Here is a 12070-nt window from a genome sequence, read left to right as displayed (position 1 = left end):
TTAACCAAGTTTGGCCCACTCTTAAACAGTCAAGTCTACTAAGCCCCCCCCCCACCCATTAACCCACTTTCATAAAATATCCCTTCATCTTGTCCAGCTTATTACCCAAACCCCTCTAACTCTTCCGCCCTCTTCAGTGGAATCCCCACCATTTGTGCACATGCAGATCGTCTCCGTGACCTGTATCGAGGAGTCGGTTACCACACTCCTCCCAGCGACACACCTCGCCTTTATCCACCACCACGAACTTCCACTCCACGTGGTTCTCGGCAGGCAGGCGGACCACAGCGGCCCAGTGCCCGTCTTTGGCACTCTGTAGTGGAACAAATCCCTTCCAGTGGCCCAACTCCTGCTGGTTCCCCGTGACGGCCACTTTCTGATACGGCGACTGAGTGAGATAGTGGGTGCAGAAGGTTACATTGACATTTTGGGGCATGGGCTGGACCGCTAAAATCTTTCTGCTGGTTTCAGAGTCCTTATCAGGGAGGGAACGGGTGTCATTTTGTTCAGCCTCTGCGTCAGTTTGTGAATTTTGGGCTGAAGACGGAACCGATAAGTTTATCCAGGAATTTACGTGATAGTTACCATCTGTGATCCACTCGTTATTGTCCATAGTTGCCTCCATGATGCTGATTTCAGTCTTTATCTCATCTCCCTCCTTCTCTGCCCCTTCAAGGTCAGCTTTTCCATCCACAGCCTTTTTCAGCTCACCAGCTAAAGTGTCACCGGCTGCAACCAGCACTACAGAACGGCCCACCGCCCCGTCCCGAGCGTCTTCAATAGACGTACGAGACTCATCTGGACTTTTACTTTGGCACTGCTGTGATGAAGATACAGCGGGAACAATACTCTGGTCGGATTCATTAGTGGCGACTACGTCAGAGAAGAACCTGCTCTGAGCCTCACCCTGTGGACAATGATGCAGTACAGAGAGGGCCAACTTCTCAGGAGTCATGTCGCACTCATAAGGATCTTGTAAATCAGGGCTGACGGTCATACTCGAAATCCCGCTCTCTTCCCCAACTCCATAAGAGGACCAAGTGAGTTCACTTTTGTCAAAAGTGAGAGGTTGAATTTGACAGATGGGTGGTTTGATGCCCTCAGTCATGTCGGGAGCCTCAATATTCTGCATCTGGTCAAATTTATCTTCGTGGAGGGAAGGCAGCACTTCTGTGGTTTTCTCAGGAGCCGTTAAAGTAACTTTTTCATAAGTGATTACGTCTGGGTCCCTTTGGAACGAGAACTCGAGATGGCCAACACTTTTAATTTCAACTGCGTCACTCTTTTCATGCTGATTTTCCTTAAGATGTGCAGGATCAGGAAAAGGACTGGGAACAGTTTCTGGAAAACACAGCCTGTTACCACTAATTTCAAGCTGTGGTTCAGTTGACAGGTTCAAACATTCCAAAGCTGGACCAAGTACTTCACTTAACACACCATGTTCTTCACCACTGGACGGCATTTTCTCCTCTTCATGGTCGGCAATTACTTTTTCCTCAGGTTTCAGTACCGTTACATCAACTTTCGAAGGGTCTTCACCCACATCTTTCTCCATCACTTCACTGACGAGACTATGATCAGCATTCTGATCATCCTCGGTAACATCTTCATGCTGCAAAGACTCGGGCTCATGTTGTAAAGCAGTCGGTTGACCCTCTTTCATTTCTTCCTCTAGAGAGGGGCAGTTACAGTCATAGTCAGAAAACTCAATAGCATCACTATGCAAGTTCTCCATTTTAACCTCTGCCTCTTTGACAGCGATGGGTACATCCGTAGCAACGACCTGCTGTTCCACATACGACTCCATGGCCGCTTGTGGTGTCTCACCATCTTCCCTTTGACTTGTTTGAACGTTTGGTTTGGAGAAAACTGGGCTGTTTGAAATGCACACAGGAGCCTCTTTCTGAAAGATTTTCTCACATGAAACATCTGTCACAGTTTCTCCCTCTGATTCTGGCACCTAGATGCAAAGATGAGAAATGTCTTACTTCCACAGAAAAGTACAAACTACATTGGTGGCGGTAGAAAATTTCAATTTAAACCTGGCAGCTCACCTCTTCGGGACTCGCACATATCTCGTCGCAGACCTCTTTCACGGCATTTATTAAATCCTGGTGGCAAGCATATGTATCCACAGCTCCTATGAGGTCAACTTTCAGGTTTGTGTGGGTTTCTTCTGCACAACTCCCTGCAACATCAACAGAGCTGAGCACAAGTGATGTGTGGGGCTCATCTGGCTCAAAGCCCATTTTAGGAGGACAATGATGTTGAGGCTTCGGTTCAGCAGCTGCACGTCGATTCCTGAGAGGTGCATTCTTAGTATCTGGCAGGGCTTCCTCACTCGGACCTGTGATGCATGAGAAAGAAAAAAAAAAACATAAAAAAAATATTGAAATTGAATAGAATTAAACAATTTAATTTGCTGGTGGGGAGGCAGGATGGTGAAGGTACACAGGTTGCTTTTATTTAAATAAAAAAAAAGTACTTCTTATCACCCGCCCCAAACAGTGACAGACAAGTTAGATTTGGTTCTCATTTGCATCTTATGCTCCCCTCCAGCTTTGTAGCCTGTTAAAAGTGGCAGTTACTCAAGTAATCAATGGCACAAGTAATTACTCATCTCGGCCAATATCCTTGCTAATCCTCTCAATTTTATCTCAGCGTGGTAAATATGCATCATTGTTACAGCATACACTGATACAAATATTGTGCTTGATCTACTTAAAAAAAATAAGTCAACTTTTTGCCTGAGATTATTATGTAGATCAAGAAAGACTAGTCTTTGTATAAACTACTTAATTTTTTGGATGTAAATACTACATTTTGCAAGTACAGTCAACTTAAGTGTTAAGTTTACTTTATTTATCAAAATTATGTTGACTTTACTTACAAAAGAATTTTGTACATACTAAAAATTAAGTAGTTTATACAAAGATCTACATAAAAATCTCATGCGAAAAAGTTGCCTTAATTTTTTTTTTTTTAAGTAGATCAAGCAAGATTTTTTACTGTGTTCTACTTAAACAAATAAAGCATCTTTCATCTAAACGTTGGTCAATCTGCCCAATAAAATTGTTAAAGGAAAAGTAAATACAACAAGATCATTGCTTGTTGTTTGTGTGTTTATGAAAAGATTGCCTGGGATTACATAAATAGTGCTTGTGAAGGAAAAAATGCACAATATCTTGTTTTTTGAACAAATGCAGATTAAGTTCCAAACTAGATGTATTCATGTAAAGCAACAAACTTCATTTTTAATTGTTAATATCACAGATTTAAATATTTTATGTTTACATGCGCTTAGATTTATTTTTCTCAGTGTACCAAAAGCAAAGACGGATCAAAGCATGTGAAATCCTTCATTAAGAAAAGAAAAAGAAAAAAAAAAAAAAAAAAAGACCCCCACACTCTGATGATGAAGACTAAATATCTGAAGTTTAGTGCCTACGCCGTAGGTTCTGCGTCGATTTAACGCGGAACCATAATTTCGGCTTTACCTGTTGCCTCCACGCCGCGCAGCGTCTCCGGCTCCGGCCGCAGCCGCGGCTCGTCCCGCTCGCCGTCGCCCGCCTCGGCCTCGGCCCTCCTCCGCTTCCCCCTCACGCTCCGGTAGAGGAGCAGACCCGCCAGCACGGACACCACGGCCATCACGGCCACTGCGGGGCCGTGCCGTCCGATCATGCAGAAGAGCGAGGCCAGATCCGATCTCTCCATGGCCGCCGGGTTGCTGTTCTTCACCTGCATCGGGAGCTGATGACAGAGAGCCCTGGCTGTCCGCGGGTCCGTGCGAGGGGGAAAAACCCTGCAGCAAACTAACGTGACTCGGCTGTGCCCGACCAGCTGCTGTGTGGCGACTCTTAATTACTACTAAAGAGCTGTGAATGGCTGCAGGTGTGACACGCTCATTGGCCGAGGGAATCACGGGACGCTGATTTCATTGATAAAAAAAATGGGAATGAATGTGTCCTCCTCTGGGGGGATGGGACTTCAGAGGAGACGAAATAAAAAATACACTTTGAGGAGTTTCCATTGACAAGAATATGTGTTTCCCTACGGAAGAGTATTAGGGCCAGGCAGGAGAAAAAAAAAAATATATATTTTAGAGGAGGAACATTTTTTTTTAATTATGCATTTCCGAGAAAAAAGTCGAAATGTTGAGAAAAAAGTCACAATTTTGTGAATAAAGTCGAAATGTTGAGAAAAAAGTCGAAATATCGAGAAAAAAGTCGAAATGTTGAGAAAAAAGTGGAAATGCCGAGAAAAAAGTGGAAATGTCGAGATTAATGTTGAAGTACAATTTCAAGAAAAAAGTCAAAATGTTGAGAAAAAAGTCAACATTTTGTGAATAAAGTTGAAATGTCGAGAAAAAAGTCGAAATGCCGAAATTAATGTTGAAATACAATTTCGAGAAAAAAGTCGAAATGTTGAGAAAAAAGTCAAAATTTCGTGAATAAAGTCGAAATGTTGAGAAAAAAGTGGAAATGCAGAGAAAAAAGTGGAAATGCCGAGATTAATGTTGAAATACAATTTCGAGAAAAAAGTCGAAATGTTGAGAAAAAAGTCAAAATTTCGTGAATAAAGTTGAAATGCGAAATTTCGACTTTATTCACGAAATTTCGACTTTATTCACGAAATTTCGAATTTATTCTTGAAATTGTATTTCAACATTATTCTCGACATTTCGACTTTTTTCTGGAAATTGTATTTCCACATTAATCTCGACATTTCAACTTTTTTCTCCTGCATGCATGGCCCTAATACTCTTCCGTAGTTTCCTGACGGCGATTTGCATAACCCTTTTTTTTTTTTTTTGTGCATTGATTTAGATAAATTGAAAAATTATTGTGTTTGGCTACTGGTCCTCTGACAACTTATTGAAGAGTAAAAGGAGACTTGAAAAGCTTATGGAAAAAAAACCTGGAAAACATGCATTTTAAATTTAATGGATATAATGACATGTTGGTAAATAGGCTGGGTGATTTAAAACATTTGGAATAGCAAACAAACAAACAAAAAAACACTGATTATGTGATATTATATAATATATCATATAATATTTCAGGGGAAGTCCTGTAAATGGACCACCTTTGTGAAACAGCACCACTTGGTGGAGATCTGTTTACAGTCCAACATTGGTTTAAAGTTTAATATTGTCATTTTTGGCAACATTTCTTTTTGTTTTTAAATTGGAAAAGAGCTTGTCAACTCCACACCAGTCCTTACTGACAGTCTTCAGCATAGAAGGTGGAACATTTTTCAAGAACAAAAGAAAAAGACATCCAGATTCCTTGTCATATATCGTAAGGTGAGTCATAAAATGATCTTCAGATGTCTTTGAATGCTTACATCTAACTTGTTGGTTCTGTTTGCCAGACAGTAGCTACAGCAAGTTTTAGTGTTGACTGTACATTTATGCTGTTCAATTCAATTCAATTTAATTCAAAAATACTTTATTATCACCTGAAGGGGTTTTGATTGTTACAAAAGTAATTATTTAATGATTTCATTATCATCAAAAACTCGTTGTAGAGGTGTTTTGCTGTGCCAGGATCTCCTGTAGCAGTCCGTGTTATAGCGGATCTGAAGAATCCTCTGACTACAGATGCTCCGTTGCTGGATCATTGTGTCATGAAGAGGATGATCGGGGTTTTCCATGATCTTCCTTATTTTATGAAGTATCCTTCTTTGCACCATCAGCTCCAGAGGCTCCAAAACTCAACAGAACTGATCCGGCCTCCTTTATCAGTTTGTTAATTTCCTTTAAGTCACTGACTCTGATGCTGCTCCCCCAACAGACGACTGCAGATGTGATTGCACTGTACATGACAATCTTATTCAGTATTGTATCTCTAGTTTAGTCTGTTTTTAGCCCTGGTGAATACTGAGGTATTTATACTGCTCCACCACCTGCAGTTTTTCTCCCATGATGGAAAAGCTATTCGACTTAATCCTGGCTCTCCTTTGCCTTGTTCACTTTCAAGATTAGATGATTGTTCCCACACCATGCTAAAAAACGGTCCACCTGTACCCAGTCTCTTGTCCATCACTGATACACCCTACAGCTGCAGAGTAATCTGAGTATTTCTGCAGACGACAGAACCCCGACTGATGCTGGACAGCATGAGAAGAAGTGTGCGTACAGTCCCCTGTGGTGCTCCTGTGCTGCTGACGACCTGGTCAGACACACAACCGTTCAGTCTCACCAACTGTGGTTTGTTTGTCAGGTAGTCAGTCATGCAGGTGATTGTTAAGGCATCCACATGCATTTTCTGGAGTTTCTTATGCAGTAATGCAGGCTGAATGGTGTTAAATGTACTGGAGGAATCAAAGTTTATGACCTGTATTTCTATCACCAAACCCACAATCCTCTTTTTTATGTAAAAAACATTTTACGGCTGATTTGTAAATCTACATTAAAGGAATTTAAACATTTTATTTTTTTCAGTATTATTTGATATTTGAAAATCAACTCAAAAAAATTCAACATACAGGTATGTCCAACATGATAGCTTGACTTGAGCTCAGTTTTGAAATGACAGAAATGTAAGAAGGAATTTGATGGTATTTTTATTTTATTTTATCTTTCAAGATAATACGAGGAGGAAATTTAAATTCAATTCCCTCTGAGATTTGTGACGTATTCAAACATTATTTAATTCTTAATGTTCTATGTGAGACATTTAATCATTTCTTTCTTTATTCTGTAATAATATATTTATATATATTTCAGATTTTCATCAGGGTACCAAATTTTTTTTTCGTTATTTGAGCATTTTTGAAATTATTTAAATGTCCAACAAGTCATTCAAACGCATACTTTTTATTCTCTGGAGCAGTAGTTGTAGACATTTCCGGTAGTTGATATGTTTTTTCTTCCAAATTTGGAGATACATTTAAGATCAGTTTAGTACATTCAGTTTTTTTCTGCATATAACTTAATGGTTAATACCACATTTGGCAAAACCTGAAAGTCACACATTTATATATATAATATATATATATATACATTTAACTTATTTTTGTGTGTGTGTGTGTGTGTGTGTGTGTGTGTGTGTGTGTGTGTGTGTGTGTGTGTGTGTGTGTGTGTGTGTGTGCGTGTGTGCGTGTGTGCGTGTGTGCGTGTGTGCGTGTGTGCGTGCGTGCGTGCGTGCGTGTGTGTAAGAGTGTGTTTCCTTCACCTGCCCTCTTGACAGTATCACATTTTTTGACCCCTAAAAAAATTGTCCAATACCTTCAATTATAAGGAAAGGGTTTTGATCCAGTTTTTTTCATTTTAGCTGATTGGTTTAATCTTCTAACTTTTCTTATAAAGCTGATGTCATAATTTTACTTTTTTATTTTTACTAAGACAATTTCAATACAATTTTCGTCACATCATTTTTCTTTTTTTTACATTCTTTTTATTATACATTATCAAAATTATACATGTCCAGTGCAGTATACAAATAATTTGAAAGATGTAGCAGATCCAGAATACATACACAGCAATGATTCCTAAGATCCTCAGTGAATCCAATATTTCAGGCAGTTCCCAGGTACTCCAACATGTTGCCAAATGTTGCTGTAAAAAGGAACCTCTGACCACAAATTCCAAATCTCAGTCTTTCCAAAGAAATAGAGTCCACTATCAACGACTTCCACAAATGTGTTGAGGGAGGTTCTTCTCCAACCCACTTAGTCATAATAGCATTTTGGCCCAACATAAGCAAAAACTGTAAAGTGTTTTTATGCCGTCTTAGTGTTTCAGGGATACATCCCAATAGACATAGTAGTGGGTTAGGCTTAATCGTTGTTCAATTATCACACTAACCTCATCACATACAGTTTGCTAGAAACGTTAAATCTTTTCACATTCCCAGAGACAGTGCAATCTTTCTCCTAAAGTAGTCTTACATTTTTGACAGTTTGGAGAGGCCCCTGCTGTATATTTACTATACATATATGGAGATATATAGACATTTTGTAGAATATTATATTTCAAGTCACATCATTTTATTGGCGTGATGTTTTGTTCATGTTGTTTGATATGTTTTTTCTTCCAGATTTGGAGATATATTTAAGAGCAGTTTGGTACATTCAGTCTTTTTATGCATATAACTTAATGGTTAATACCACGTTTGGCAAAACCTGAAAGTCACACATTTATATATGTATATACATACATTTATTTTATTTTGGTGCGTGTGTGTGTGTGTGTGTGTGTGTGTGTGTGTGTGTGTGTGTGTGTGTGTGTGTGTGTGTGTGTGTGTGTGTGTGTGTACGAGTGTGTTCTTCACCTGCCCTCTTGACAGTCAATTATATTTTTTGACCCCTAAAAAAGAACTAAAATAAATATGAAAAATGTTTTTCAAAAAGGACTGAAATCATTAAGAGTGATCATCAAAATGTTTAAAATCATTAAAAGTGAGGATTACAACAAGCAGCTTTTATTTGAGTAGAAAGAATATAAACATACAAAAGTTGCACACAGTCATCAGTTATCACAATAAAACATTCCTGACTAAGACATCAAGTCCATGTCTGCAGGTTAGTTCTGGGATCAGTTGTGTATCTCTGCTCTGCTGTCTTCTGTCTGTGAACACACACTCTGCTGGGTTTCCTCCTCTGAGCTCCTCTTGATAGTCAGCTCTCTCTCAGCCTCCTCAACACTTGGAGCTTTGCTTTCCTGGATGTGGACTTTTCCGTCTGGAGACAGGTAGCAGGTGACGGTTTCAGGGTTCACTCCTTCAGGCAGATCAAACTCCTGTCTGAACTCCTGGAGTCTGTAAGAGTAGGAGTCTTTCCCGTCCTCCTGCTTCTTCTCGGACTTCCCACTGACTGTCAGCTTCCTGCCCACCTGTCTGACAGACAGCTCCTCTGGAGAGAAGCCTGGAGTGTCCAGCATCAGGCCAAAGGACTCTCCCTCTTTCTGCAGCTGGTAGGAGACTGGTTGCAGGGACACGCTGCTCTGGAAAGGCTCCGTCTCCTCCAGGATCCTGTGTTGGAGTTTGTCCATCAGCTCCTGTAGGTTTCTCTGCTGGAGGTCCTGCTGGTAGATCAGAGGTCTGACCTCTGGCCACAGACTGCGTACAGGCCAGTGGAAGTCCATGAAAGGACTGAGAGCAGACTGGAATCCATGAGAGCACAGCATCTTCACAAATGTTGCTGTTGAGTCTTCTGGTTTCAGGGAGAAACTCTGTTCAGGTGTTTGTTGTCTTCTGTGGTGCTTTCTGTCTCAGCAGTGAGACTGCCCCAGCTTTATATTCTGACTGGAGGAGGTCCAGACACTTCAGGAAGTTTCTGGTCTTTTCTAAAGAGCTCCACTGAGCGGTGCTGTTTCACAGAAGTCATGATGTCACCGCATATTATCTGATGGATGAGCAGTCTGCTGTCGGTAGTGATCATATCCTAGTTATGAACCATGAAGTAAGGGTCCATGCTGTACATTAATATGACAAACTATTCATTTTTGAATAACCTGTTATTTTAAAGTCCTTGGTATTATATTGGTATTATATGTATTTTTTTAACTCTTCAATCTTGAATGGCTCCAAGGACTTTGGTCTCAACAAGATTGTGAAAACTATGTAAGTTAATCTGTTAAAAAGTGAAATCCATTTACATAGAAACATTGTCCAATACCTTCAATTATAAGGAAAGGGTTTGGATCCAGTTTTTTCATTTTAGCTGATTGGTTTAATCTTCTAACTTTTCTTATAAAACTGATGTCATACTTTTACTTGTTTTATTTTTACTAAGACAATTTCAATCAAATTTTCGTCACATCATTTTTCTTTTTTTACATTCTTTTTATTATACATTATTAAAATTATACATGTCCAGTGCAGTATATATACAAATAATTTGAAAGATGTAGCAGATCCAGAATACATACACAGCAATGATTCCTAAGGTCCTCAGTGAATCCAACATTTCAGGCAGTTCCCAGGAACTCCAACATTTTGCCAAATGTTGCTGTAAAAAGGAACCTCTAATCACTAACTCCAAATCTCAGTCTTTCCAAAGAAATATAGTCCGCTGTCAACGACTTCCACAAATGTGTTGAGGGAGTTTCTTCTCCCACCCACTTAGTCATAATAGCATTTCGGCCCAACATAAGCAAAAACTGTAAAGTGTTTTTATGCCGTCTTAGTGTTTCAAGGATACATCCCAATAGACATAGTAGTGGGTTAGGCTTAATCGTTGTTCGATTATCACACTAACCTCATCACATACAGTTTGCTAGAAACGTTGAATCTTTTCACATTCCCAGAGACAGTGTAATCTTTCTCCTAAAGTAGTCTTACATTGCTGACAGTTTGGAGAGGCCCCTGCTGTATATTTACTATACATATATGGAGATATATAGACATTTTGTAGAATATTATATTGCAAGTCACATCATTTTATTGGTATGATGTTTTGTTCATGTTGTTTGATATGTTTTTTCTTCCAAACTTGGAGATATATTTAAGATCAGTTTGGTACATTCAGTTTTTTTCTACATATAAATTAATGGTTAATACCACACTTGGCAAAACCTGAAAGTCACACATTTATATATATATATATATATACATTGAATTTATTTTGGTGCATGTGTGCATGTGTGTGTGTGTGTGTGTGTGTGTGTGTGTGTGTGTGTGTGTGTGTGTGTGTGTGTGTGTGTGTGTGTGTGTGTGTGTGTGTGTGTGTGTGTGTAAGAGTGTGTTTCCTTAACCTGCCCTCTTGACAGTATCACATTTTTTGACCCCTAAAAAAGAACTAAACTGAAAATAAATGATTTTTTTCAAAAAGGACTGAAATCATTAAGAGTGATCATCAAAATCTTTAAAATAATTAAAAGTGAGGATTACAACAAGCAGCTTTTATTTTAGTAGAAAGAATATAAACATACAAAAGTTGCAAACGGTCATCAGTTATGAAAATAAAACATTCCTGACTAAGACATCAAGTCCATGTCTGCAGGTTAGTTCTGGGATCAGTTGTGTATCTCTGCTCTGCTGTCTTCTGTCTGTGAACACACACTCTGCTGGGTTTCCTCCTCTGAGCTCCTCTTGATAGTCAGCTCTCTCTCAGCCTCCTCAACACTTGGAGCTTTGCTTTCCTGGATGTGGATTTTTCCGTCTGGAGACAGGTAGCAGGTGACGGTTTCAGGGTTCACTCCTTCAGGCAGATCAAACTCCTGTCTGAACTGCTGGAGTCTGTAAGAGTAGGAGTCTTTCCCGTCCTCCTGCTTCTTCTCGGACTTCCCACTGACTGTCAGCTTCCTGCCCACCTGTCTGACAGACAGCTCCTCTGGAGAGATTAGACATTTAGAGATATCTTTATGAGCAGTTTGGCACATTTTGTTTTCTGCATATAACTTAATGGTTAACTCCATATTTGGCAAAACTTCAATGTTATATATATGCATTTATTTTATTTTGGTGAGTGTGTTTCCTTCACCTGTCCTCTTGACAGTCTATCATATTTATGACCTCTAAAAGAAAAACTAAAATAAAAATAAATGCATTTTTTAAAGAGGACTGAAATCATTTTCATCGTCATTGAATCGTTTTTTCTGAATGCTTAAGCACATTTTTTGCAACATTGGCTATTTTTGCTAAACTCTACACACAAATGAGAAAACCTTTCACCAAATTATCAAAACGTTATAGTTCTCTTGCAAAAGCAAACGCAGCTTGATTAACTCTTCACACCTTAGTAAAAATTGTGTTTTCATATCAGACAGTAAACACATCCCATCATTTACTAAGCACATAATGTGCCAACTACACACTGTTGTTGAGGAATTTATCAAACCAGTTCAGAAGTCCGCTTTGTGGTGAGAGATTTTATTTAGCCGGCGTTCAGCAGACCGACACAGACGCAGTGTCTCGGTCGGTGAGCTGACATCGAGTGGCCCTGCAACAAGCTTTTTATACAAGAACAAACAACAGAATTAAACAAGTCAGTGTGACAGTCAGAGGCGTGAATCTTTAGCTTTGGGACCACCCCTGAGGGATCAGGAAGTCCGTATATGGTCTTTGTCTCTGTGGGGGCTGGAAGTCTCGGCAGGGATGCAAGACGCCGGACCCTGCGTGACAAT

General features: G+C 39.6%; 3 protein-coding genes across 3 annotated transcripts; all 3 read right to left on the bottom strand.

The window, feature by feature from the left end:
* Positions 1-45: 45 nt before the first annotated feature.
* Positions 46-3835, bottom strand: stbd1 (starch binding domain 1). Its single transcript, XM_061717337.1, has 3 exons — positions 3498-3835; positions 2055-2347; positions 46-1960 (listed from the first exon to the last, which is right to left on the bottom strand). Exons 1-3 carry the CDS (start codon positions 3742-3744, stop codon positions 134-136), a joined length of 2367 nt encoding a protein of 788 aa, XP_061573321.1. The 5' UTR covers positions 3745-3835; the 3' UTR covers positions 46-133.
* Positions 3836-8467: 4632 nt separating this feature from the next.
* LOC133441108 (heat shock protein 30-like) lies at positions 8468-9188 on the bottom strand. Its single transcript, XM_061718498.1, has one exon. The coding sequence runs from the start codon at positions 9128-9130 to the stop codon at positions 8540-8542; it is 591 nt and encodes a 196-aa protein (XP_061574482.1). The 5' UTR covers positions 9131-9188; the 3' UTR covers positions 8468-8539.
* Positions 9189-10900: 1712 nt separating this feature from the next.
* On the bottom strand, positions 10901-11326 carry LOC133440634 (heat shock protein 30-like). The gene has a single exon (XM_061717957.1). It carries the CDS (start codon positions 11324-11326, stop codon positions 10961-10963), a length of 366 nt encoding a protein of 121 aa, XP_061573941.1. The 3' UTR covers positions 10901-10960.
* Positions 11327-12070: the final 744 nt, after the last annotated feature.

This window comes from Cololabis saira, chromosome 3 (genome assembly GCF_033807715.1).
Source record: "Cololabis saira isolate AMF1-May2022 chromosome 3, fColSai1.1, whole genome shotgun sequence".
NCBI classification, from domain to species: domain Eukaryota; kingdom Metazoa; phylum Chordata; class Actinopteri; order Beloniformes; family Belonidae; genus Cololabis; species Cololabis saira.
The sequence above is the reverse complement of the archived record's forward strand: the minus strand, read 5'-3'. Positions and strand labels throughout refer to the sequence as shown.